The sequence below is a fragment of the Sphaerodactylus townsendi genome, linkage group LG05 (genome assembly GCF_021028975.2).
Source record: "Sphaerodactylus townsendi isolate TG3544 linkage group LG05, MPM_Stown_v2.3, whole genome shotgun sequence".
Classification (NCBI taxonomy): domain Eukaryota; kingdom Metazoa; phylum Chordata; class Lepidosauria; order Squamata; family Sphaerodactylidae; genus Sphaerodactylus; species Sphaerodactylus townsendi.
Genome location: NC_059429.1, coordinates 57,206,279 through 57,230,867, shown reverse-complemented (window position 1 = coordinate 57,230,867; position 24,589 = coordinate 57,206,279). Strand labels below are relative to the sequence as shown.

At 39.6% G+C, this 24,589-nt stretch overlaps 1 protein-coding gene across 2 annotated transcripts in view; it reads right to left on the bottom strand.

Moving 5' to 3' along the window:
* ANKRD13C (ankyrin repeat domain 13C) overlaps positions 1 to 24,589 on the bottom strand; it is a 41,507-nt gene that overhangs the window by 13,274 nt on the left and 3,644 nt on the right. Inside the window, exons 2-11 of one of the 2 annotated variants that reach the window (XM_048496075.1) lie at positions 19,404 to 19,445; positions 14,185 to 14,289; positions 13,088 to 13,173; positions 9,888 to 9,933; positions 9,120 to 9,186; positions 6,100 to 6,244; positions 5,212 to 5,343; positions 4,769 to 4,930; positions 3,027 to 3,109; positions 339 to 437 (exon numbers count right to left, since the gene is read on the bottom strand). In XM_048496075.1, the coding sequence (XP_048352032.1) occupies positions 339 to 437; positions 3,027 to 3,109; positions 4,769 to 4,930; positions 5,212 to 5,343; positions 6,100 to 6,244; positions 9,120 to 9,186; positions 9,888 to 9,933; positions 13,088 to 13,173; positions 14,185 to 14,289; positions 19,404 to 19,445 (967 nt within the window). The remainder of the gene's footprint in view (positions 1 to 338; positions 438 to 3,026; positions 3,110 to 4,768; positions 4,931 to 5,211; positions 5,344 to 6,099; positions 6,245 to 9,119; positions 9,187 to 9,887; positions 9,934 to 13,087; positions 13,174 to 14,184; positions 14,290 to 19,403; positions 19,446 to 24,589) is intronic. The other variant, XM_048496077.1, reaches the window with a different exon arrangement.

Below are 24,589 nucleotides of genomic sequence, written 5' to 3'. Positions count from 1 at the left end.
CTTGCAATTGGTGAAGAAGATACCCATTAAAGATATCCCCCGCCTCCAGTAGAAAGTTTAGTTCAGAAAAACTTGGCTTATTGTAGAAATGAACAGACTAATTAATGAAAGATCATAGAATAAGTAACAACCCAAATTTGGCACTGAGGGTGCTGCAGGTTCCATTTATTATATACTGGTTCTAGAACAATCTTAAATCCTACTGTAGAGACATTTTATAATCCACAAAAATATATTAAATTGTAGTAGCGGGAATGGACATATTTTCTATTCATTAGTATGCTTTAAGATCATGACATTCCTTTTCACAACCATGTTCAATGGAGTTTTGGACTTACGATTCAATTCCTAGAGGAAACTCTTGACTCATGGCTATTGTAGCTTTAAAAGTTTTCTTGCTTTCTTTGCAAACCAGTTCCCGACCCAAATGCGGTGCTCTAAATTAAAGAAAAGAAAGATTAATCTCTCCCTAAGCACACAAGATGAACAATATTTTGATCTTATTTTGGGGCATATTTTCAGTGGATGAGGGTGCAAGATGACAAGAACTGCTCAACAGGAAATATGGAAGAATTCAGATATTTGTGTATAAAAAGGAAGGGGAGCTATGAAGACACCTTCCATTAAGACATAAAAGATTTCATACAGTTACAAGTCTAACATCAGATTCAAAAGAGTTACTTAGTCAAGCCCAAGGACTTATATATATATTCGCCAGAGGCATTTTAGATCAGCACACTTCCATATGGTTGCAAACACAGCTGTCACTATAGCATCAATGGCTACATTATAAGAAATTTAAAGCCCTTCCAACAGGAAAAGCTGTTCCATAGGCAAAGCTACAACGGAGTGGGTGGGACAAACTCTCCAAGCACAGGCACGGGGTGTAGAGAATTGCTCCCCCACCCTTCCCCTCAGGCTGCCTCAGTGGCCAGCAGCAGCCTCTTCGGACTGGAGCAGGTTGCTTTTTAAGCTTTAAAAAGGTAGGTATGGGGTGTTTTGGGGAGTGGGGGCACACGGGGCTGGGGGGGAGGAGCTGCCATTTTGCCTCGGGCGCCATTTTCCCTTCCTACAGCAGCAGCTGTTCCACAGGGATCCTGGATAATGAGTGTCAGATACTCTAACTAGAATGGAAATAAGAAAATCATTTTTAAGTTAATAAATGAAGCCAAGTAAGTTTAGGTTTCATGAATTAATTCTTCACATACTGAGAATAAATGAAGCATATCTCATACCGAAACATTTCTTCCTTGCATGTAACCCTGCCAAAATGTTTATCAATTATTCCTTAATCATTACACTTGCAATTATGGTGTCAGTGAGGACACACACCAACAACATTCACCTAGATAGTTAGGAAAAACTTCATGGAAATCCACATTTTCCTAAAGTCCACCACATAGACATTCAGAATTTACCCAAGTCTGTGTGATAGCTGTACTATTAAAACTCCTACAACATCTAAAATGAACTCATCGCTTTCAGTCAGGTCAAGCACATGAAATATTCAGAACAGGGCACACTTTTTTTTTTAAAAAAAGAAGCCATTAGAACCAATCTAAACAAATAAAGTATATGGTTGAAGGTTGGGAGAAAGGTCTAAGATAAAACTAAGCAGGGCTTTGGTTTGCTTTTGCTGTTCATGTTGTCCAAACTCGAGTTATTTCAGTTATGCTCAAATTCTTATGTTTTGTGAGAACTGAACTTTCTTTAAACAACACTTCTTTTCCTACTTCCCCAACCTAATAATGCAAAAGAGTTTTGAATCATTAAAAAAAAATACTTCTGCTCAAAAGCCATTTGAGGGTAATGACTGCTGATTGACAAACCCTAGAAATCCTAGAGAGAGATCAGAAGTAGTTGTATTGTCTTAAATAGTTGCTCTTATCCAAATTGTGTAACAGTTAAAATCTAGATTTGATTTCCTATACTGGCCGTTGACCGTAAATAAATTATTCTGATTCAGATTTGATGTCCTACTCAGGCATAAAACTCATCGTATCTATCACTCACAGTCAGCCTAACTTACTTCACAAGATTACTGTGATAATTAAAGAGGGAGGGGGTGGACAGTGCATGCTGATCTGAATTCCTTTGAGGAAGGGAGGATACAATGTGATAGATTCTACATTTTCTCTAGAAAAATGAACAAAATACAGTAACAACTCAGTTAAGATTTAGAGCTTTCAGATACCCTTAATTTCAATGACAGAATTAGGCACGAGTTAATTTTCTCCAAATAAATCCAATGTACTTTAACAGTTGGAACCACTCGCAGAATCTAAAACTTGCTTAGATGTTCCACTAGATCAGGCTTCACTTACTGATACACGGTGAATGATTTCACATCACCTTCATTTTTATATACCTTCATAATTAAGTGGTGAGACAAAGACAGCAATTTAAATGAGAAATTTGACTATTGTGGGCAGTAACGCGCATGAAGTTGTTCCACCAGTATGCCCTTTTGATCACCAACAAGGGCTCATGGAATAAGCTGTTTGGTAACTTCAAGAAGCCTGATGTGAATTTTCTTTCAATGTAGCAATTGCTTAGCTCTTTCTGATAGGAACAGAATCCAAATAGACTAATATGTAAAACTAAACAACGACATGTAAAATGCAAAGCAGATCAAAGAAGATGTCAGACTTTTCAGCCAGTAGACCAAAACCTATGAAAGGACTTTTTTGTTGCCTGAAAGTGTACATTACTTTTGATGTAATGGACAAATTCACACAATCTCTGGGTAGGACTCAAAGGCTTCTGTCCATAAGCACAAGGTATATTATGCTCATGGAAAGACGGTTTCAAATCTCACACTGGAGCATCACATGAGAAAAAAGTTAAACTAAATCTAACCACTTTTTCCACTTGTGCAGTAAACTGCCATTATAACACCCTGAACTCTTATACATGCATTTGTAGAACTATTAACAATAGTTTTTCTTTCTTACAGATGTTTAGATCTAATTCCCATTTATTGCAAGGGAGCAGCTATCACTATATATATATATTTTAATACTCACTTTCCATTTTCAGCAGATATGTATTCCTCCCATGTAATTGTATTGGGGGGTGGTGGCGTGAGAGATTGCCTTCTGACTGGCTGCTAAAGAAAACATGATAATTCTTTGTAAAATGCTACATGATAACAAAGAACTGCACTGCTTAATAAATTCCCATAATGTACTGAATGTCTGAATGCTGTCCTCACTTTCCAGTGGTCAAAGTGGCACATATGCAAAGTGGAAAAAACTGGAACAATCCAAAATTAGGACACTGTCACATTCACCTGCACTTCTTGGTTTGATTTCAAGAGTCCACTTAAACATCTTGCTTTCAGCAGAAATTTACATAAGAGTTGAAGGCTAATTCAGTGTCAGATAATCCCAAAGGCCAAAATGACAGGCAAGATGAACATGCAACCAGTAATCATGATCACCACAACTATTTCAGGAATTGACAATGTAATATCTGACAATATCAGATATTCAGATCCTTGAGTGATTTCACATTTTCAGAATCCTGTTCTCAAAACTTCCTTCAAATCTAAACTGCAGAAGTATTACTATGTGCTGTAAAAACATAGTTCTATTTGGTAGGGAGATTTTGAATAGTACATTTTAAAAGCTATAGCTCAACTGTTTTCTGGAATTCCTGTTTGCACTATGAACAGAACCTCCTGGAAAGTTATATGATATATAAGTCTATATTTGATTTCTGTGATCCCTTCCTAAAAACAAAAAACAAAGGCATACTCTCAAAATGGATGTTTCTTACTACCTAGCTCCAGGCTTGAGAGTGATAAAGAAGTAGTTCACTCAAGTTAAGCCACTGGGGCAGGGGGGATTCAGCCATTTCCCTTACATAACTATCCCAGTCTATGGCATAAGTGTTTTGTCTCCAGTATACATAGGGCTAGGGAAAGAAATCCTACAGTGATGCTAACATCCAGAACAGACCCAAAGGTCTTAGAACTGGCAGGATCTACTTATAAACTACTGCCTGGACTCTAAAATGCAAGAAAATCAGCACAAATTTGTACTAGCTATTTCTGTGCTAGTAGGGTGGGTGGTGGCAGAACACTGAGAAAGCTAGGGGCACAGACAGAAGGCAAAACATTTAAATCTACATTTAAGTTTATCCAGGAAAAGGGAAAAAACAGCACACAATAACCCCCCCTTCAAAGTGTCAGCTACTTGGCTAAGTTAAAAAGATTCCTGTCCCAAAAAGTATTCACAGTAAAGGAACTGGAACGTAGGCGGGCTGTTACTGCCAAACAGTCAGGGAGCAATGTAGACATTCCCTTTCTCCCCTCCCAAGAGCTGAGAGACTCTAAAACTCTCACTGAATGAGCTGGGGGGAGGGGAGGGGGGCAGTGCCAGGAATTTTACAGTTCATGTAAGTGGTATCAGAGAAAGGGGAATTTTTAAACTATTCAGTAATATACAGATAAAAAGGGAATTAAATCACACAGATAGCTTGATAATTAACCAAAGCCCAATCCAAAAGCTTGCTCTATACATTCTGTTAAGCTTCGAAGATGTTTTCTTCTGGCAGTCTCCCACATACCACACCTGCAACCCAGGCAGTTTCAAAAACATCATACAGCAAGATGTCAAAGTAAATGAGAACATGCAGTATGGACACATACAAATATTGCACACCTGGATGGAGTTTGTTGAAAGTGTGTTCTAACTTCCATTATATTTGATTAACATTTAAATTCACAGTCTTTAATACTCAAATTAACAACCTTTAACTGTACCTCAAAATTTTGTTCCATTAAATTTCCTCCTTTACTCAAGCTTTCCATTATAGCCTTATTTCGAAGAATATCTTCTTCACTGAGATGCTCTCGTCTTTTTCTTGATTCCAACACAAGTCCATTAACCAGGTAGAAGTCTGCCAAGAAGTTTCCTACTCTTTCCTGCAAGAAAACTTGTGTTAAATTTTTTAAAAAGTGACCATCTATTCTCTAACTCTATATACTGTCTTTCTCCCAATACTTTTTCTCATTTTTCCATGGTCTAATAGGGGAGTGTATTATCTAATATAACCTGTAACATCTTCTTTTGTCCCTTCTTTCAAATATGTATGACTGGGCAACAGGCAGAAGATCAATTCTAGCCTACAGTTCCAAATATCTATTACCACTTTTGGGCAACGCAGTGGCACAGGATGCATGCCTTTTAAAAAAGTCAGCCTTACTGTTTTGTCTTCTCGGAAGAGCCACCCTGTTTGGGCACGTGTGAAAGTAATTGATTTGGTTGATAATGTTGCTGAATAAATATCACTGCTCATCAAAATGTCAACTTCTTCTTCGGTTTCCATTTCAGATTCCTAACAGAGAATGAATATCTATTATTTACAGTGAAGCAAAAAACTCAAAACCTTTAACACAGATACATTATCTTCTACCTTGCCAATTTCTCCTCCAAGTAATTAGAAACTTTCCAAAAGCAACGACTGTGTGTGCAACACAGATATAACCGCATCATGTCGACAACTTTCTGAAGCTATGTTTACATGTGCAGTAGGATCTTGGAAGCCATGCAATGGTCAGTTCCTCATGAAGCTTTCTGGACTTCACAGACTTCACAAATACTTGGTATTGCTACCAATTAAACTGGAATAGAATCACTGTCACAAAGGTAACAGGTTTTTGAAGACTACGCTGTTTCTAGAGGATAGCAGCTTAGAATGTATAATACCATTGTAGAAGTGACAAATTAATTAGGCATCCTCTGAAGATGCCAGCCACAGATGCAGGTGAAACATCAGGAGAAAATGCTACTAGAACATGGCCATACAGCCCGGAAACCACACAACATTCCAGTAATTAGGCATCTTATAAAGAAACTACAAATAATACCAATACATTAGATATCCTGGATGGTACTATCAGTTTTTATTGAGAAAACAGAAACAATTTTTGGGGTTTCAAAATAAATCCCCATAGGGATCAGCTGTAGATTTTTACAGGATACCAGCAGTTTATTATTTATTAAACCTAGACATTTAGATTAATTTTCATATAAAACATTTTACTTCCAGTTCGCAACATTTGAGAAACTTTTCTGTCATGCTATGGCTTACCTCATGATGTATTCGTTGGTAAACTTTTTGTTCATTGTCTAAAACTACAAAGGATTCAGAGGGTGCAGCATCACCATTGAAAATGAAGCTTAAATCCCCTCGTTGGCACTTCATGTCTGTAAAGTCTATGAGTGTTGTGTCGAGCCTGTAAAAACATCCCAACTGTTGAGTGGACTCAGAAAATCAGATAGATATTATATTGATTAAATTGGAGCATTAATTCAAACCAAGCCTTGCTTCTAGGAAGACTGAAGTGAAACAACAAGCAAACTGAAGAGGCTTTAACGAGCGAGGAAAGAAACAAGAAAATGCTGTGCAGAAAAGTGGAGAAAAGTACATCAAATGAAGATTTGGGGTCAAACTGGGAATGAGTAAAAACATAAACCAAAGAATTGTTGGAGAATGAAAAGTTGGAGAACTGATGGGGGGGAAGAATTAATCAGGAAGGCAAATATGAGAATGCTGAGAGAAAGAAAGGAACATAAAAGTCTGTGAGGTCACGAAAGGCCCTCTACAAAAGGAATTCATTCTCTGTTTTAGCAACAGGATACACATCTAGCCCATTCTATTTGTATGCATGCAGAGTTAAGTTGTTTCATACGTTAGGAAGTTTCCAGCTTAGAAGTGGACTTTATACTTAACAATTATATGCCACTTCTCTGGAGACCTGCTTAAGGCAGGTCACAGAGTAAAAATAAAATAAAATCATAAAAGTGTAGAAGTCAACAACATTAAAACAAGTAAGGAAACAAGCAAAGAGCCTATTAGGGACATAAAAACAATATTCAGCAGTCCACAGATCTTTACCCATAAACAGCACAGCTAAAAAAGATGGAACCTTTCAGTCAAAAAACTTTGTAAAATTTTGCTCATGATTTACAATGTGGGTGGCCAACATCAGTAGGGCTGGGTCAGGAATCCTCCCCAGCTTCTGCTACAGCAATCTTCTGCTGCTCTTTTCTCAAGTCAAGGAATACACACTTCACTTTAATGATCAAATCATTTGACTTAAGGTCTCAAGTCAGCCCACATTAAATTACTTTTATTTTTTCCATCATTATTATGTGTTTTAAATTCTACTTTATTTCAAAGTTTGAGATTAACACTACAAATGTTCTTAACTCCATCATAAAAAGTTCCTATTTTCCTTCCATGTAATCATCACCAGGAAGAATTTTGCCATGGCTAAAGTAATCTTTGGATCCTCATCCTTTAACAAACATTTCACAGTTCCATCAAAAAGACACAAAATTAATCAGGATTGGATCCAGCCATTATGTATATAAATCATACTATGGGCAAAACAAGAGAATATGACCCCATGTTTCAAGCTCTCTCCATCCCCATCTGCAATTTCTGTCTTGGAATGTGATCTTCACACAGCTGCCCCTCAAAATGGCTCATGGGAGAGCATTCATTTGACTAGAAACAATTCTTAAATATAAGCATAAATTGTCATAAATTTCAAATAGGGCAGATGGGGGCTGAAGACCAACTGAAAATCATTAACTCTGTGTGCTCTAGAGGATGTGCTTATCTTATTCTACTATTCTCTTTCTCAGAAGAGAAATGGCGGCAATTGTACCCAACTCTTGCAAGGTTTCCATTTCTATTCCTAGCATTCTCATTTTATCATCGATACTTTGTAGTCACCCAGTTCCATAATGGTCTTGCTTTATTCTGGCTAATAATACAAAAGCATCCACAGAAAAGAGAATGGTCCATTGGCAGTGAAGAAGAAGAAGAGTTTATTTATGGTCAATGACCAAATATCCATTGGCAGTGGTGTATTTCAGATCTCTTCACACAGAAGAGATAGTCAGAGACAAGCAAGGCACAGACAAAGACAGAAAACAATTACTAACTGTAAGGTTGAGGTATAGAATTAGAGGAGCCAAATGCTAGAGCTGCTCTCCCTTAAGAGGCAGGAAGATAACTGGAACCAAAATGGAGACAGAGCCAGGAACAGGAAACTGAAAAAAGTAGTCCTGCCTCCCTAACAGAAGGATAAGCAAACACCCATCCCAAGATGGCCTCTGCCTCCAGGAGAATCCTTATTGTTACATTCATAGCATGGAGTCAGGCATGTGAATCCAACAATTTCAGCACAAGTTCTTCTGTCAAAGAAGTACTGGAAATGCAGTTTGGAGCCCTCAGGATCCTTTTCACAAAGTGGGTTAAGGAACACATGCTAAAGTTTACAATGTTAAACTTCAGCAGCTACTTCTAGGATTTTAACCATAACAATTATGTGCTCACAGAATTCTAGTGCAGCGATCACAGTAATTATACTAGCTCTGATGTTTTGGAAGTTAAGTTTTTCCAGAAGAACTGGCTTTCTGTGAGTGTCTTATTTAAAGGTGCACTTTTACAAATGAAAAGTCCCCTACAAACATGGCAGAAGAAAGTAATAAGTTCATGTATTAAAGAAAGCAACATTCATAATAATGTAGTTAGACTGAACTAGACAGGGTGATTTCGTTTTCTTTCTTTCAATACTATAAGGAGAATATTTTATTTAAAGATGGAGAAGAGATGCAAGGGAGAAGAACTGCCTTCAACACATCTGCTTGAATAAAAAAGAAATTGTAAAGCCATTCTGGTTTGTTTGAAGTAAATAACTCCAGATAATCTAATGGGTCACTGAACCACTTATTTATATGCTATTGCTTACTCTAAAACACCAGCACAATCCCTTCAAGGTCAAAACTATGAATAAGAAGACCATGTTGAAAATGGTCTTGAAGCATATTTAGGTTTCACAACACCAAACACGCTGTTATTCACCTGAAAGGTTCAGAAAGAGTCACTTTACAGGGTAGCATAGAACAATTTATTCAATTGTCAATACTTTATGAGAGTTCAGATGCACTAAAGATACTTCAACAGATGACTGAATATAGTTAAAGGTCCCTGTGCTTTTTAACAAAAAAATGGAAAATAAAAAATATATTTTAGTGGGGTTAAAATTAAATGTTCTACAATATTACATCATCTTAAAAGGATGAAAATATTCTTACCTGATATTTATACCTTGTTTGTATATTTTGCATGCATCAGAAGGCAGAATGCGGGAAAGTAAAGGCACTATTTGGAAAAAAATTGAATTAATGTCATTCAAATGGATATATTGTAAAGAAAATACCAAATAACATCTCTTTTGTACATGAGACGAGACTCACACACAGCCAATCCACAACTTTCAATCCACAACTTTCATTTATTTCTCCTTTAAAATACCGGTTGAAAGCAAACCGAAGTTTATTCTTTATTTGGATTACTGATATACGGCTTCTCAATGTAACTTCTTATGAGAACACATCTAATATTAAAAACCAAACGTTGATGAAAATTGAAATAATACAAATAAACCCACACACAAATATACAAACAAAAGCTGTACACATCTAAAAATGTTAATTATTGGCACGAAGTAAATCACTGAAAAAAGGAAGGAAGAAGGGAATTTGGATATTGTGGCAGAAGGAACATGTAAGCCCAGGAGGCAGAAAAAGGAAAATATGTGATGCTGAAGAGTGCAATTAATCTCTAAACCATGATATTGCAGGTCTGAATCAAATACTGACATTAAGGCAAATTTGAGAGGAAACAAGCTGTAAACATCTATAAACAAAGTATAAATTGTATTATGAATGTAAACAAAGGAATTTTACGGAACTAATATATTACATAATAATAATTTTTGTATTTTGTACATAAAATTGACTCTAGCAAACATGTAAAAATATAAAACTTCTAACTCCTAATTTTTTAAACAAAAATCTTACCCCAACTTTGAAAATCCCAGTGAAGTTCAAGATAGAAGTCACCTAGCTGAAAAAAAACCAGAATGATAATAAAACTCATGTTTTAGAAATGTACACATGCACCCATCCCACTTCCTTTTAATCTGGACATTACAGGCAACCAGATTAATGAAATTCACTTTGTACAGGCATAGTATTAACAGCTTTAAAAAAAGTAAACTAGTTTTCCATGCTGCATCTACAAAAAAAACTACCCACAAGACATTTCTTTCAATGTTTTTATTAATCATTACAAATATTTGTTGAGCCTAACCAAAATGGTTGAACCTCAAATTTATTTAATTTCCTGTACTGACCTAATCTTATAAAATGCATTCCATCTGATGTTTTTTCACTTGTGGAAAACAGAGACATGTGATTGAAAATAATGTCTAAAATCTAAGGTATCAATATAGTATGTTGTTGTACTCGATTCCACCGGAAGTTCTAAGTACAATAGTGAATTCATCTGCTGCCACTTTCTGGACCTTCTTTGTTGTAGAATGCTCTCATTGGGTTCTAGCATCTATGTTGTCATCATCCCCATTCAAACACAAAATAAGTAACATAAAAAAATTCACCACCAGCACCAGCACCCCCGGCCGCAAACACCAAGCTCAGCAAGCCACTCTGCCCTGGCAGCCCCAGCAACAGCTTCCCCATTCCCCCACCCACCCTCCCACCGCTGCAAACACTAAGCCAGGCCCGGCAGGACAGTGATGGTAAGCCACGATACCCGCCGGGTCTGGCAACAGCCTCTTCATTCCTCCTCTCCCACCACTGCAAACAAGAAGCTAGGCCTGGACAGTGGGGGCAAGCCACCCTGCCCCACCAGGCCTGGCAACAACCTCCCCATTCCCCCCTCCCCACACGAACACATACACACCGCTGCAAACACCAAACCAGGCCCAGCAGGACAGTGGCAGCAAGCTGTCCTTCGTCACTGGCCCTGGCAACAACCTCTTCATTTGTCCCTCCCCACTGCCACAAACACCAAGGCAGGTCTACTGTGGTCCCTGCCCACCCACCTCACTACTAACTCACTACTAACAACCCCCACTTCTGATAAATTACTCTCTCTGGGACAGCGGATTAGGATCGCAGTCCAGTGGGGAGTCCAGTCTACGTCACCGCAGAACCCAAGTTAAAATGCTCATAGTCACACTGACTGCACTTAGCTCTTTTGGTGGAAAAGGGTATGATATAATTGATGTGTTCCCCGTTTAAGAAATACGAAGACCTACAAATTCCTATTTCCCTCATGAAAGACAAGTCATCAGCACTGTACTCACAGCTCCAGTTCAAAGTATTACTTTTGATTGTATTGCAGGATTCTATGGCTGTCTAGAATTCCTGGAAGTAAATCTCTCATGAACTCAGAAAGTACTACATAGGCCATTATTGCTTAAAGTTAATTGAGAGATCACAACAAAGCTTAAGCAGAATTTTGTCAGTGTTAAGGGGGGGAAGCTTGTTCTTTAAATTCATGCATTCCGCCCATATTTCTCCTATTTCTAGCAACGGACAAAGTGTTGAAACACAATACACCAGACATCATCGTGATCGAGGACAAGAAAGTGAGCATCATCGACATAGCAGTCCCCGATGACAGCAGGGTCATTGAAAAAGAACACAAGACGGTCACTAGATACCGCGATTTGAAAATCGAGCTTCAGCGTCTATGGCACAAACCAGCTGAGGTCGTCCCAGTGGTAATCGGCATGCTGGGCGCCATCCCAAAAACACTAGGGCAGCACTTAAAACATCTTCGAATTGACAAAATTAACATCTGTCAAGTTCAGAAGGCAGCCCTGCTGGGATCCGCACGAATACTACACCGATACATTACAACTTCCTAGGCCTCTGGGTGAGGCTCGAATTGTAATGAAGGCCAACAACCAGCTAAGGATCTGGCAGTTGTGAAATCCACAACAACAACAACAACAACAACTTTGCATTTAGAACCTCAGCTTCCTGGGAGGGAGGGTCATCAGGGAGAAGCTTCAATCTGCTGAGCTACCTGCATTCCAAGATCATGATGAATCAGAGTTTGATTTATTGGGATATTATTTATTGGAAAGTGTATTATCCCTCTTACATACATGCAAGGTAAAGAAGTTTCCCTTAACATCAGCTGTTGTGATCATTTCTGGGGGTTTTCCAAAAAACTGTAGAAAAATTATCTTCATGGGAAAACAAGTATCTTCCTCTTAAAGCAAGGCATGCATAACTTAAATCTTTGGGTACACTTCAGTAGACTAAAGGCTTATCTAATGCTTTACAACAATCGCTACTTAATGACCAGAACCAATAAGTTGGCTAGAAACTTAGGCACTCCTGAAGACAACCAAATGGCATCACTGATTAAAAGGCATTAATACATAAGTATCTGCTGGTGAACCAGCTACTTAGAAACATTTATATTATTTCCCCCACAATCCTCCATATTTTACCATTTCTCGAAGAACAAAAACAACAGAGCCCTTTGGGGATTAGGCAGGATATAAATCAAATAAATAAATAAACAAAAAAACATGTAAACAGCATGTTGCTACTGGTAGCTGGCCATATTTTCAGCTTTCCAAGAGGAGCAATCACACAGAACTACTGGATTTGCAGTTTCTTCTTACTACTGATAGGGCTACATTATAGTACACAGGCAAAAGCAGGCTATGTATTGGTATGCAAAGCTATTTCATTAGCTTTGGAATAAACCAGCCGTTAAAAATGCCAAAGGAAAATAAAAAAAGAAACAAAATCCCAACAGCAGTAAAGTAGTCTTGCTATACTGGAAGTTTCATTTTGCCAGTGAAGTCATAGAGGAGACATAACATTATAACTCTAAAACAGGGGATTGCCTATTTCAGGCCCACAGATCACACACAGCTTCCAAAGACTTTCCCTAGTCTAAGATGACTCACCAGTAATTCTAAGGCAAGATGTAGCTCACAAACCAAAGACTGACAGCTCTGCTGTACAGAGCTCTAACACAACACCAGCTTCAAGAAGGAAGAGACTTGTATGAATTATTGGGAAATTCATATTGACACATCATACTGACCCATGCTTTTGTCACCTCTAGGCTTCACCCCTATAGCATTCACATTAACTGCATCTACCTGTATACAAGTTAAAGACACCATATTCTCCAATGATGATAGAGAAAATTCTTACAAACTTACCTCTTTCAGGGCTTTTAATAATCGAGGTCGCTTTTCTTCAACACTTTCCCTAGACTGTTGTTTCAGTTTCCTTAGGAGTGCTGTAACTGAATAAATACATCATAAGCCAAGCAGCAAACTCTACTGAGAAGACAAAACATTGGAAAATGGAAGAAAAGGTTCTGAGTGACATCCTAAAAGCCAGCCAGCACCAATGTATTTCCAAGCAGTCCTTTTCCACATTCTTCTGAACATGGTCCACAACTTCCAGGGGAATAAAGAAAGCCTTCACTGGGGCCAACAGAATGGTCTGGCAGCACCAGATGCTGCAATATTACTAAAGCTAAGCAGATGTGCACCTCATCAGTAGTATAAATGAGAGATCATAGTAGGAGCACTAAGAGCAGAATAAATGCAGCAAATATTTACATCATTCATGTTCTTTTCTCAGAAGTGCCATTTTCTCCTCTAAAAGCTCTTGCATTACGCTTCTCAAATTGCTCTCTGAAGAATTTCAGTTTGTGGCTCTCTAAAGAAAGCTTTCATTATGACAACTCTGAAATTCATATTCATGTGTGCCCCCACTGGACCATGGCCATAATTTTAACGTACTGTCGAAGGCTTTCATGGCAAGAACCAACAGAGAGAAACACATCTGGCTGTGACAAACTTCTGAAGATGCCAGGCATAGATGCGGACAAAATGCTAGGATCAAAAACTACCAGACCACAGCCACATAGCCCAGAAAACCAACAACACTCATAGTTTAATGCTCATCTTGATTTAAAGATCTGTTTCATTTAAACAGTGGGGTTTATGAGAATGCTACCAAACAGAAGCTTTCAAGAAGCAGTGAACATATTCATCTGCCATCCAACAGAGTGACAAGAGGTTCTATTTTATTCAAAATTTGCATATAACCAAATTGCTAAATCATTCACCCAGATCCGACTATAGCTCCCTTGCCTTCTGTAAACCAAATCTGAAAGGGGGGGGGGGGTTGTCATGGGAATAACACAGGTTTTCTCCCATATTTGCACAGGTCTTTGGGTCCAAGGGGGGAGATTTCTAATGAATTTCCACTCTTATACTGAATGACTAGAATGACCGTTTCTTACTCATTTGTCGATCTCCATAGCTGATGGCTTCTGCAAGAGGACTCCATCCCTGAGCATTTTTCACTTTCACAGGAGCATTGTGAGCCAAAAGCAAGTGGGCACATTCTGTAACGATGTAAAAGGTTGGAATTAGCCTATTAAAATTACTGATCTGCTCTACTGCAAGTCACTTATATTTTGACACATGATACTGAAATTACACTTTCCTATTTATGATAATTGAGAGTCAAAGCAATCAAATTAACCATCAATTAACCTTTTTCAACAGCACAATTGGTTAGACAAAATGAGCCACTTCACTAATAGTAGGGTCCTCTGCTACTGCAAGAAGTATGTATTCTGCTACTGCAGAAGTATGTATTCTGCTACTGCAAGAAGTATGTATTCTGCTGACACTAACATGAAACATATATACATGTTCTGCTGGCACTAGGGTGAAACAGATATACATACTGTAATTCAGTACCTCCAAAGGTACTTTCAGTTTTAGGGAAATAAAAACCTGAAGGAAAATCTCTAACAATCCAATCCACAGAAATCCTAAGAAACAGACTAAGTCCTGATAAATTAAGATGTCCTCAAATAATTTTGCTAATGGTACACACCTTTCCCTTTATTAAATCCATGCTACAAAAATGTTTTTAGAATTATATTTGAAAATCAGGACCCAAAAGTTTACAATTAATTTTATATGAAATACGCCTGTAATTGTTTAGGAATATGGAAGGGCACATTTAGCTGGCTAAGCAATCAAAGCTATAAAAGGCACTTTTGGTCACAACTGCCACCTGCTTATCTATCAGTAGGCCTAGGTTCAAGAGTACACCAGACTACAGACCAGTTGCTTTATGGGGAGAGCAACTTCATCCTGAACAGGTGGCACCTGTCATATTTTTCAAGCACCAGTAGTACTTCCATATTGCAGCAATTAAGCTTCAGTTTATTAGCCAAAATCCTCCCTAAAACAGCCTCCAGGCACTCCAGTGCAGGATTTCTACAGCCTCCCTGGAATCAGCTGGAAGTATGAATTAGAGTTGAGTGTCAACTGCAAATTAGAAGAAGAAGAGGAGTTTGGATTTATATCCCTTCTTTCTCTCCTGTAGGAGAAAGGGGCTTACAATCTCCTTGCCCTTCCCCCCTCACAACATACACCCTGTGAGGTGGGTGGGGCTGAGAGCTCTGAAAAGTTGTGACTAGCCCAAGGTCACCCAGCTGGCATGCGTTGGAGTGCACAGGCCAGTCTGAATTCCCCAGATAAGCCTCCACAGCTCAAGCGTCAGAGCGGGGAATCAAACCTGGTTCCTCCAGATTAACCACTAAATCTTCAGTTGTATGTATTCTCAGAAAGATTACTGGATAATTCTGACAAACCCTCCTATGCAGCTTCCCCCCCCCCCCCCCCCGTGCCTTTTTTGGGTTGTCATCTGACTTATGGCAACTTCAAAGGGTTTTCAAGGCAAGAAACTAACAGAGGTGTTTTCCATTGCCTGCCTCCATGTCACAACCCTGGCATTTCTTGGACGTCTCCCATCCAAATACTTATCAGAGTCAACCCTCCTTAGTTTCTGAGATCTGACAAGATCAGTTAGCCTGGGTTTATTTGTTTGTTTTTTAAAAAAAATTATACCTCCCTCCCCTGAAGAGCTCAGGGAAGTAAACAACAACAATAATTTAATCACTTTTAAGAACCTATTATTTAAAAAGATAAAACAGTAAAAGTAACTCGTAAAAGGAGAACTACATAGCAGTAGATGGCGACAAAAACCCGCACCCCCTCTTATTGTGCCCACAGGAGGCCTATGTAATGGGGTTAAATGGTCAACCCAGCCGGCCAAATGCCTGGCAGAACAGGTCTGTTTTACAGGCCCTGCAGAAACTCTGCAAGTCCCGCAGGACCCTGGTCTCCCTGGGGATCCTGTTCCACCAGGTAGGGGCCAGGGGCGTAAAAGCCCTGGCAGAGACCAGTCTGATATCTTTTCTAGGTTATCCAGGTCAGGGCTTCTAAGCAGCTAGTCTTTCTAAATCAGGGGTAGGGAACCTGCGGCTCTCCAGATGTTCAGGAACTACAATTCCCATCAGCCTCTGTCAGCATGGCCAATTGGCCATACTGGTAGGGGCTGATGGGAATTGTAGTTCCTGAACATCTGGAGAGCCGTAGGTTCCCTACCCCTGTTCTAAATTAATTGAGAATTCTATCATAAAGGACAGATTATTTCCTTCAGCTCTATCAGACACCAAAACAGCTGTAGACAGACAGAGATGATTCCACATAGGAATTTTGAGAAGAAACTCCAGGCACAAGCAGCAGCAAGGGACAAAAGGTAGTCACATAAAGAAGCAGAAGATCTTCAGGTGGCTAGAGTGTGTTGGAGCAAGAAAAGAAGATACCACAGACCAAAACAGATCATAATATGTGGCTGAACAGAAAGTCATGGAAGCTTCTGAAGTTATTATTGGTTTACAGAAGGTAAGAACAAGGATGTAGGTAAAGGGGGGGTTTCCTGGGTCAAACCCCCCCCCCATTACATGTCCGAAGCTCTGCCCTGTTTGTGTGTTTTTGGGTGTTTTTTCAGTTTTTAGGCTAGCAGCACCAACATTTCTGATATTTTTGGGAGACTCTCCTGATGATACCACCCAGGTTTGATGAGGTTTGGTTCAGGGGTGAGGTTTGGTTCAGGGGTTCCAAATTTATAGACTCCCAAAGGGGATGCCCCCTTCCCCCACTGTTTCCAATGGGAGCGAATAGGAGATGGGGGCTACACATTTAAGGGGCCATAACTTTGGACCCCCTGAACCAAACTTCACCAAACCTGGGCAGTATCATCAGGAGAGTCTCCTAAAGATACCCTGAAAGTTTGGTGCTGTTAGCTTAACAATTGCACCCCTGACTGCAGGCACCCCCCCCAAATTTCACCAGATTCTCCTTTTAAATCCATCATTCGGCATGGATTTAAAGGGAGAATCTGAGATCCCAGTTTAAACATTGAAAGTGATGCTGTTTCAGGGTGGGGGATAATCCACCCCAAAACAGCATCACTTTCAATGTTGTTTTAACTGAAGACCCCAGATTCTCCCTTTAAGGTGGATTTAAAAGGAGAATCTGGGCTCCCTAGTTTAAACACCATTGAAAGTTATACTATTTGGGGGTGGATTCTAGCATTACAGCAGCCGCCCATGGGGGGTGGGGGGGGAGTGCAGGGGGGCCCGCCGCAAAACTCAGATTTTGCACTGGGCTCCAATTTTCCTAGCTACGCCTCTACCCGGTGTGGAGGGCAGAAGGGACAGCCGGCGGGGGGCCAGGAGAGTTTGCCATCCCTGGCCTCACAGAGGTGCTGTTATAAGCACTGAGGCTTGGGGTGGGGCTTAGGGAGGCATGGTCCCGCCCCCAAACCCACCCCATTAAAAATCTATATCTATGTCACCGAGTAAGAATGAGGTATTTGCATTAAAACTTGAAGTGGGCAGGAAATGAATGGAGAGATAGGGCGTCATGATTGAGCAACAACAAATAAATAATTTTGGCAGCAGAGTTCTGATAAGAGGGCTGAGAAATGAAAACTAAAGGTCAGAGAGGCTACTGTAGAGTTTTCATCCAGGACCAAAGATCCCGGTTTTGAATATAAAAAAGAAAAGATAAAGGAAGAACAAGAGCTAGGAAACACAGAATTTTATATAACAATGAGGCATCTAAGAAGAAACATCAGATGGGCAGTTGTAGACGCAGAACTGAATGAAGGGACAAGTTCATTTATAGAGAGGTAGAGGTTTCACCCGTATATAGGTGACACTGAAAACCATGGGATATGATGAGGTACTCTGGGATCAATATGTACAAATAAAATAAAAGGGAGCCAAAGACAGATCCTCTAACTTCGTCTGGAAATGCGAAGCCATGGAGGATTTTTTTTTCTTAAAAAACAAGAATTGGGGTGAAACTGAAATATATGCAATATTATTCCTCTGCCTTAACACAGAATATATTATTTATAGCTTACCATACAAAATTGTACTAACTGGCATAGCTATGAATTTTAAGCATAAATGCCTTAGCTTTTAATGAGAAAAATCATAAATATACTTAATGCTTGAAAGAGAGTTGCTCTGCTGAACCCTATGCTATCTTTACACATGTATCTTAGTTTCTGCCATTTGAGAGAGGCAGGGAAACATAAAGGTTGATGTTAAGAAACAAATTATGTTGGTAACAGAAGGAAGTTTATTATTTGCACAGAAACAATCTCATGCAATCACAAAAGGGTTAACAGCATATCTGGATATGAAGTTAAACTCTGAAACACTGATTGTTGCCAAATCATTAATTTAAACAAGCATATTCATAAATATGTTGTATATCTCTATAGTAGTACACACAAGAATAATTTTCATCTAGTGCTGTAAATAGTTTATAATACATCTTCAGTCGTTTTCTATTTTTTAAATCACTCATTCCAAAACAAATAAATACTTCATATAATTTTTAGCACCTTTCCACTAAATGTATCATATTTCCACTAGAATATTTTTTAAATCCTTAGAAAAATCCAGAAAAAAATCTCTATTCCTTGCTTATTAAAAGATAATACTGGCAGTGATTACATAAAGAGGGCAGACAGTCCCTCACCCCAAATTTTCTAACTATTGTATATATGAGTATGTGTAAGTGTGCTTTGCAACCCCCTTTTCCCCCTCAGATTCTACATGGCAGCCTTGGTCTTGAGGGTTCCTTCCTTTTCTCCTCTATCTAGATTTTTATTAAACGCTAACAAGAAAAAGCAAAGGAAGTGCTGGTAGCACATTCCCAATTGTTACTCACTTTCATGTCACTCCTGTAGAGAATAACAAGAGGAAGTACACCAATAAGACCAGTCCCATAAAGCCACTTCTCCTCCCAGACGGAGCCCTGCCTGCCTCCAGACTACATGAAGAAGTTCATAGTGGACTAGAAAATGACTAGCATGTGAGGAAGGGAAGAGAAACCATAGTCCTATCTCTTGAACTTGTTGCCCCCCAGTTCAGTTCCAAAGTTATTTTCCAGTTTGGGAAAATGAGAAAAGGCAAAAAGAAAGAAATACACCTCTTGCTTACTCTCTCCTTTTCTTGAAGATATCCTGCAAAGTATTCAAAGGGTTGCAAATGTTCCACTGCTAACCTCTATGCTGTGTAATGCTGTTTTCACAATGCCTTTAAAAGAAGAAAGAGTAAAGAGTAGTTTTACCAACCTTTATGTCCCAACATCACAGCAAGGTGTAAAGGAGTGTTTCCTGTGAAGAAAATAAAAATTCGCTGAATAAAAATTTATAGGAGCTTAATCAGAAAGGGGGGAAAATCATATTTGACACAGTCAATAGCCTCAAGGCAGCAGAGCAGAGGCAAGCAAGGGATGTAGAAGGGGGAAGGAGCACATGGATGACCTGATCAGCAGCTTAAAAGAAGGGCTCAGCCCTGGCTGTGTCAGGTGAGGGGGCCAATGGCTTCATTGAGGAAAGGACCAGAAAATGACCCAAGGAAGCTGATTGGGAAGGGGGGGAAAGTAGGGATGGAGCAACCCCTTTAAAAGTGAAGCCCACATCTGAGTCAGGGGAAGAGTCAGTAGGGAAACTGTGTCAGTACAGGAAAACTCCCAGTCAGGGAGACGGGAGGTACCGATTTGTCTTCTCTCACCCATTCTGAGGCCAGTAATGACTTAGATAATCTAGCTGTAACCAAATAGCAGGAAAGAGCCAGGCCAGGAACATGCCAGGCAGGGCACATTAACCATCAAATACGTAAGAAAATGAATTGTGGACTTGCATTATCTCTTATTATCATCATTTATCTATTCCATTTGTTTGCCACCCTTCCCCTTACAGACTCAGGGAGGCTTCCAGCATGTAATAAATACAATAAAATCAAGAATTTTAAACCAAGCAATCACTTCCATAGATGACAACTAAAACATTATTATTAACTTCAAAAAGTTATATTATTTACAGGGAACACCAAGGAATCCAGAAAAAAGAAGGGGAAGAAGGGTAGGAAAAATGGAGGCCATTTGATGGCACACCTTTACTGCCTCAACCATAAGCTCAGTGGAAAAACTCTTACAGGCCCTACAGGATTGCATCAGATCCCAAAAGGCTAGAGTCTCATTAGACAGAGTGTTCCACAAGGTTGGGGCCAGGACCGAGAACATCCTGGCCCTGATTGAGGTTAGTCAGATCTCTCTCAGGCCAGGGATCCACAACAGATAGTTATTCAATGAGTGCAATCATTCAATGTAGTGCATCCCCCTTTGAGGAATGCACTACAAGAGGCAGTCCAGAGGTACGATGGCTCCAGCCTGTTTAAGGCTTTTAAAGTAAGTATCAAAGCCCATAAACCTGATTCAGCGCTTTACCCGGAGCCAATGAAGCTGGCGGAACACCAGTTGAATGTGCGTCCACCATATGGTTCCAGTAAGGACTCACAATACTGCATTTTGCATCACCTGGAGTTTCTGGACCAGGCCCAAGAGTAACCCTGTGTAGAGGGAGTTGCAGCAGTCCAACCTAGAGGTGACTGTTACATGAATCACCATAGCCAGGTCGGTTTGGGACAAATAGGGTGCTAATAGCCTCAGCTTTGCAAAGATGGTACAAGTTTTTTCTACCAGTGTCTTTCATGATTTATAAATAGGAAAGATCTACAAACTATGGGATGAATTTAGCAATAATCCTGCTTTATTATTGATTTAGAAGATTTAAAAGCCATTCTTTCCCCTTGCAGAACTTGGCAGCTTACAATATAAGTAAAATAGTTATTAAAAAACAATTAAAACAATATAAATAAAACAGTTATAAACACACATAAAAGGTTATCATTTAAAAATTCCAATTAGAACTGCTAATAAATAAAAAGTAAGTCAAATGCAGTCTTACACAAAACTTGTGTTCAATAGGCTCTTGAAGGCAAACAGTGAGAAGATCATGCACACCTTTGTGGGAAGGTGGTTCTATAACCTTATTCCATATTTGATATTTTACTTGAAATAAGTCATTTTTAAGAAGGGAATAAGAAAGAGGGATTATTTTACATTTAATACAGGCTCAAGGAAACATCTTGAAGTATTAGGAATGCATTTCATTTTGTTTTATAATTCTATGCATCTTCCCAAATTAGAATTTAACTCAAAACTTAACTGCTGTTTTTTGCAATTATAAATACTGTTGTCTATGAGGTGCGCATAAGCGGCATGACTGTTCTCCTATAATAATGTTAGCACTTCAGTGGCCTATGGTACATAGAGTGATCTGAATCAGACCCCTGCTGACATGTGCATTTCTTTCCATAATTCATCTGCTGGCAAAATGCAAATACTAATTTACTTATGGTAGACAGATTTCTTAAGGCAAAATCTCAGTTAGTCAGCTACAGTTTTCTGACTACCTCTGTACAGGTCTGTGACTCAAGAAAAAAATATGTTATATAAAAAACAAGCCATACATACATCCCCCTCAAAATGTTTTACTCCTGTGGAAATGTATGAGACTTAATCAGCTTATTAATCACCTACCATTTTTTAAAATTAGGTAATACAGCTGTACACACAGCCCTTACAGTGCTGACCTATTTAATGCAGAGCAGTGTTGTGGGTTACACATACAGCTCAGTTTCTCCTGGTGCCTGTCAACTGAAATGCAGGGGCTGCAAAAAAGAAAGAGGGGGGGGGGGGAGGAAATGACTTGTGCCAGATGCAGCCCATTCACCATCCTTGATCCATGTACAAATGTAAATGAATGTCCTTCTGCTAATCAAACTCTCTGGGCAGCAGCAAAATGTCTAGTCTTTGCCAAACTATCTTTTCAAACATTCCCACTGTTCTCTAATTAAAGGTAAAGGTTATCCCCAGTGCAAGCACCAGATCCTTACAGACCCATGGAATGACGACACATTAGAGATGTAAAATTTTCTGGAAAACCCCCCCCCCCCCCGGGGCAATATTTTTCAGAAAAACCCCCCCAGAAACATTGTGAAAAACTGAAACGTATGCAATACTCTCAGCCTCATCTAAAGGGAGCGCCACCGGTAGATTTCCCCTCCTCAGGATTTCCCCTCCCTGTAGTGGGAGTGGTCTGGGGAACAAGGCAACACTAGTCAGCTTCCACCCAGCCATTGCCCCTGTTGCACTTTTCAGTGATGCAAGTTCAGCCCAATGGAGGCTTTCCGGTAGTGGGGAAGCTTTTTGTGTGTTTTTAGCCTCCCCACGCCACTGGAAAGCCTCCTTGGGTGTGACAGGCCAGCATGGCCACAGTGCCACATCTGCATTCCTGATTATTGGATGGTGCTGCCCCTGTTCCCTCAAACCTAAACTAACTTTACTGCTTTAACAACATAAAGTGCATCATTTATAACTTACTCAGCGTGTGAAATTGCAATATTTGATATGTTTATGAAATAAATGCCTTAGTTTTGTACCATAAAACTGCAAATATAGCTGACAATTGACAGAACACTGCAAGCTGATGCAACCTACAGTATCTTAGCACAAGTACCTTAATTTTTGCTCTCTGGTTATGAAGTTCTCAATGAAAAGAGCCTTTCTTCTAATTTTTTTCCCTCCCTCCTGCACGACAAGGGAATAAGCTATCTTTTACCCAGACTGTGTCACAGTGATTTGAGAGAAAGTTAAAAAGGTGAACATATCATGTCAAAAGGACAACAGAAGGCATACAACAGTTGAGAGGCACTGAAAACCCTGCATGTTCCCGTCATGAAAATTCGGTATCCATCTAGGTACAGAAGTGCATCTTAGATTTTTACAGAATGCACCCTTCATCTTTGAAATATTTCACTCATTATAAACAGAAAAAATATTTCATAGCATTTTTTTCCCTCAGCACTGCACAAAAATTCCATTTTTTCCTTTGGAAAAAAGTCCTTAAAAAACAGTTTTTCTGATTTTTTTCCCCAGTTTGTTCTCAGGTCTTCACATCTCTATCTGTAACATCTGTTTGTAATCATACAATTATACTTTTTGCAATGACAGTTTATGTTATTTACAATTTCTGATGCTTTTTTTTTACCTGCCCAGAAGTATCAACACCTTAACTACCATTGTTTCGATGAAAATGTTCTAGTCAGAAAAAGATGTTTGGCCTGGATTTTGCTGCTCAACTCATTTGTTTGAACCTCTGAGCCAACAGGAAGTTTGTTTCTCATATGATCTCTATGAGAAATGTATTATATGACTAATCAAAAGTCAAATAGATTCAATGTCTCTAATTGCCAGGGTACATTTTTATCTGAAATGGCATTTCCTGATCCATATGCTTCATCCTCAGTCATCTACCACTCAACTTGCTAGGTTATCCATTTTGGACTGTACTGAGGAACACAACTTGGTTTATGCATGACAGACATGAACCTGATTAATGGCTGAGTATGTGCACTCTCTTCCTGTTTTCCACTTCCTTCACGTGAAGACTCAAGGCTTTAGCTCCAGTTAGGTGTAATGACAATGCGGGACAAACTGGAGTACCCATCTTCCTCACCAAAATGAGATATACCACATGATTTAATCCTGGATTAGAGTTTGAAGGAAGATGCAGACATCAAATTAGCCAGGCACCATCTTTCAAACATCATGCCTAAGTTGCCTAAGTATACTCAGTTGAGTACTTCTGTTCTCAACAGTCACCCACATGATGGAAGAAGGGAGGGAGCACAACCACTTACCAAATTCATGTCAGTAACGAACAAGCTAAGGACTGTTCCTGATGTTTGAATGAAGCCTCAGATTTTATGACTTACATTGCCATGGTACTGTGACTGGACACTCCCAAACACAAGAGTTAATGCTCTGCTATGAAGCTCCAAGGAGCTGCGTGGCATAGTGGTTAAGTGCTTGTACTGCCACTCACACGGTCAGGAGTTCGAGCCCCCTGTGGGTCAGATATCCTGGCAGCTGGCTCATGGTCAACTCAGCCATCCATCCATTCCTTGGTCGGTAAATGAGTACCTAGCACATAGCTAGGGGGTAAAGAATAGCCGGGGAAAGCCATGGCAAACTACCCCACAAAAACGGCTTGCCTATGAAATCACTGCTTGCACTAGTACCCCAGGGTCGGACACGACTGAAGGGGAAACTTTACCTTTTTTATGAAGCTCCAAGTTTACACCTAGAAAACAGATCCAAAGCAATGGATTGCAAAGCTGATGGCCCCATATCTGTGGGTCCACTTCTCCAAACACGCTCCCCAAGGAGCACTACACTCAGCGAAAGACAACTTACTGGTCAGTCAGGCACAAAGTCTACTCAGCTGTCCTTGATGAGGACCAGAGCCTTTGTGGCCCTGGCCCCAGCCTAGTGGAATTCTCTGACAAGTGAGACCAGGGCTCTGTGGGATTTGGTACAGTTATATAGGGCCTGTAAAACAGGGCCGTTCTG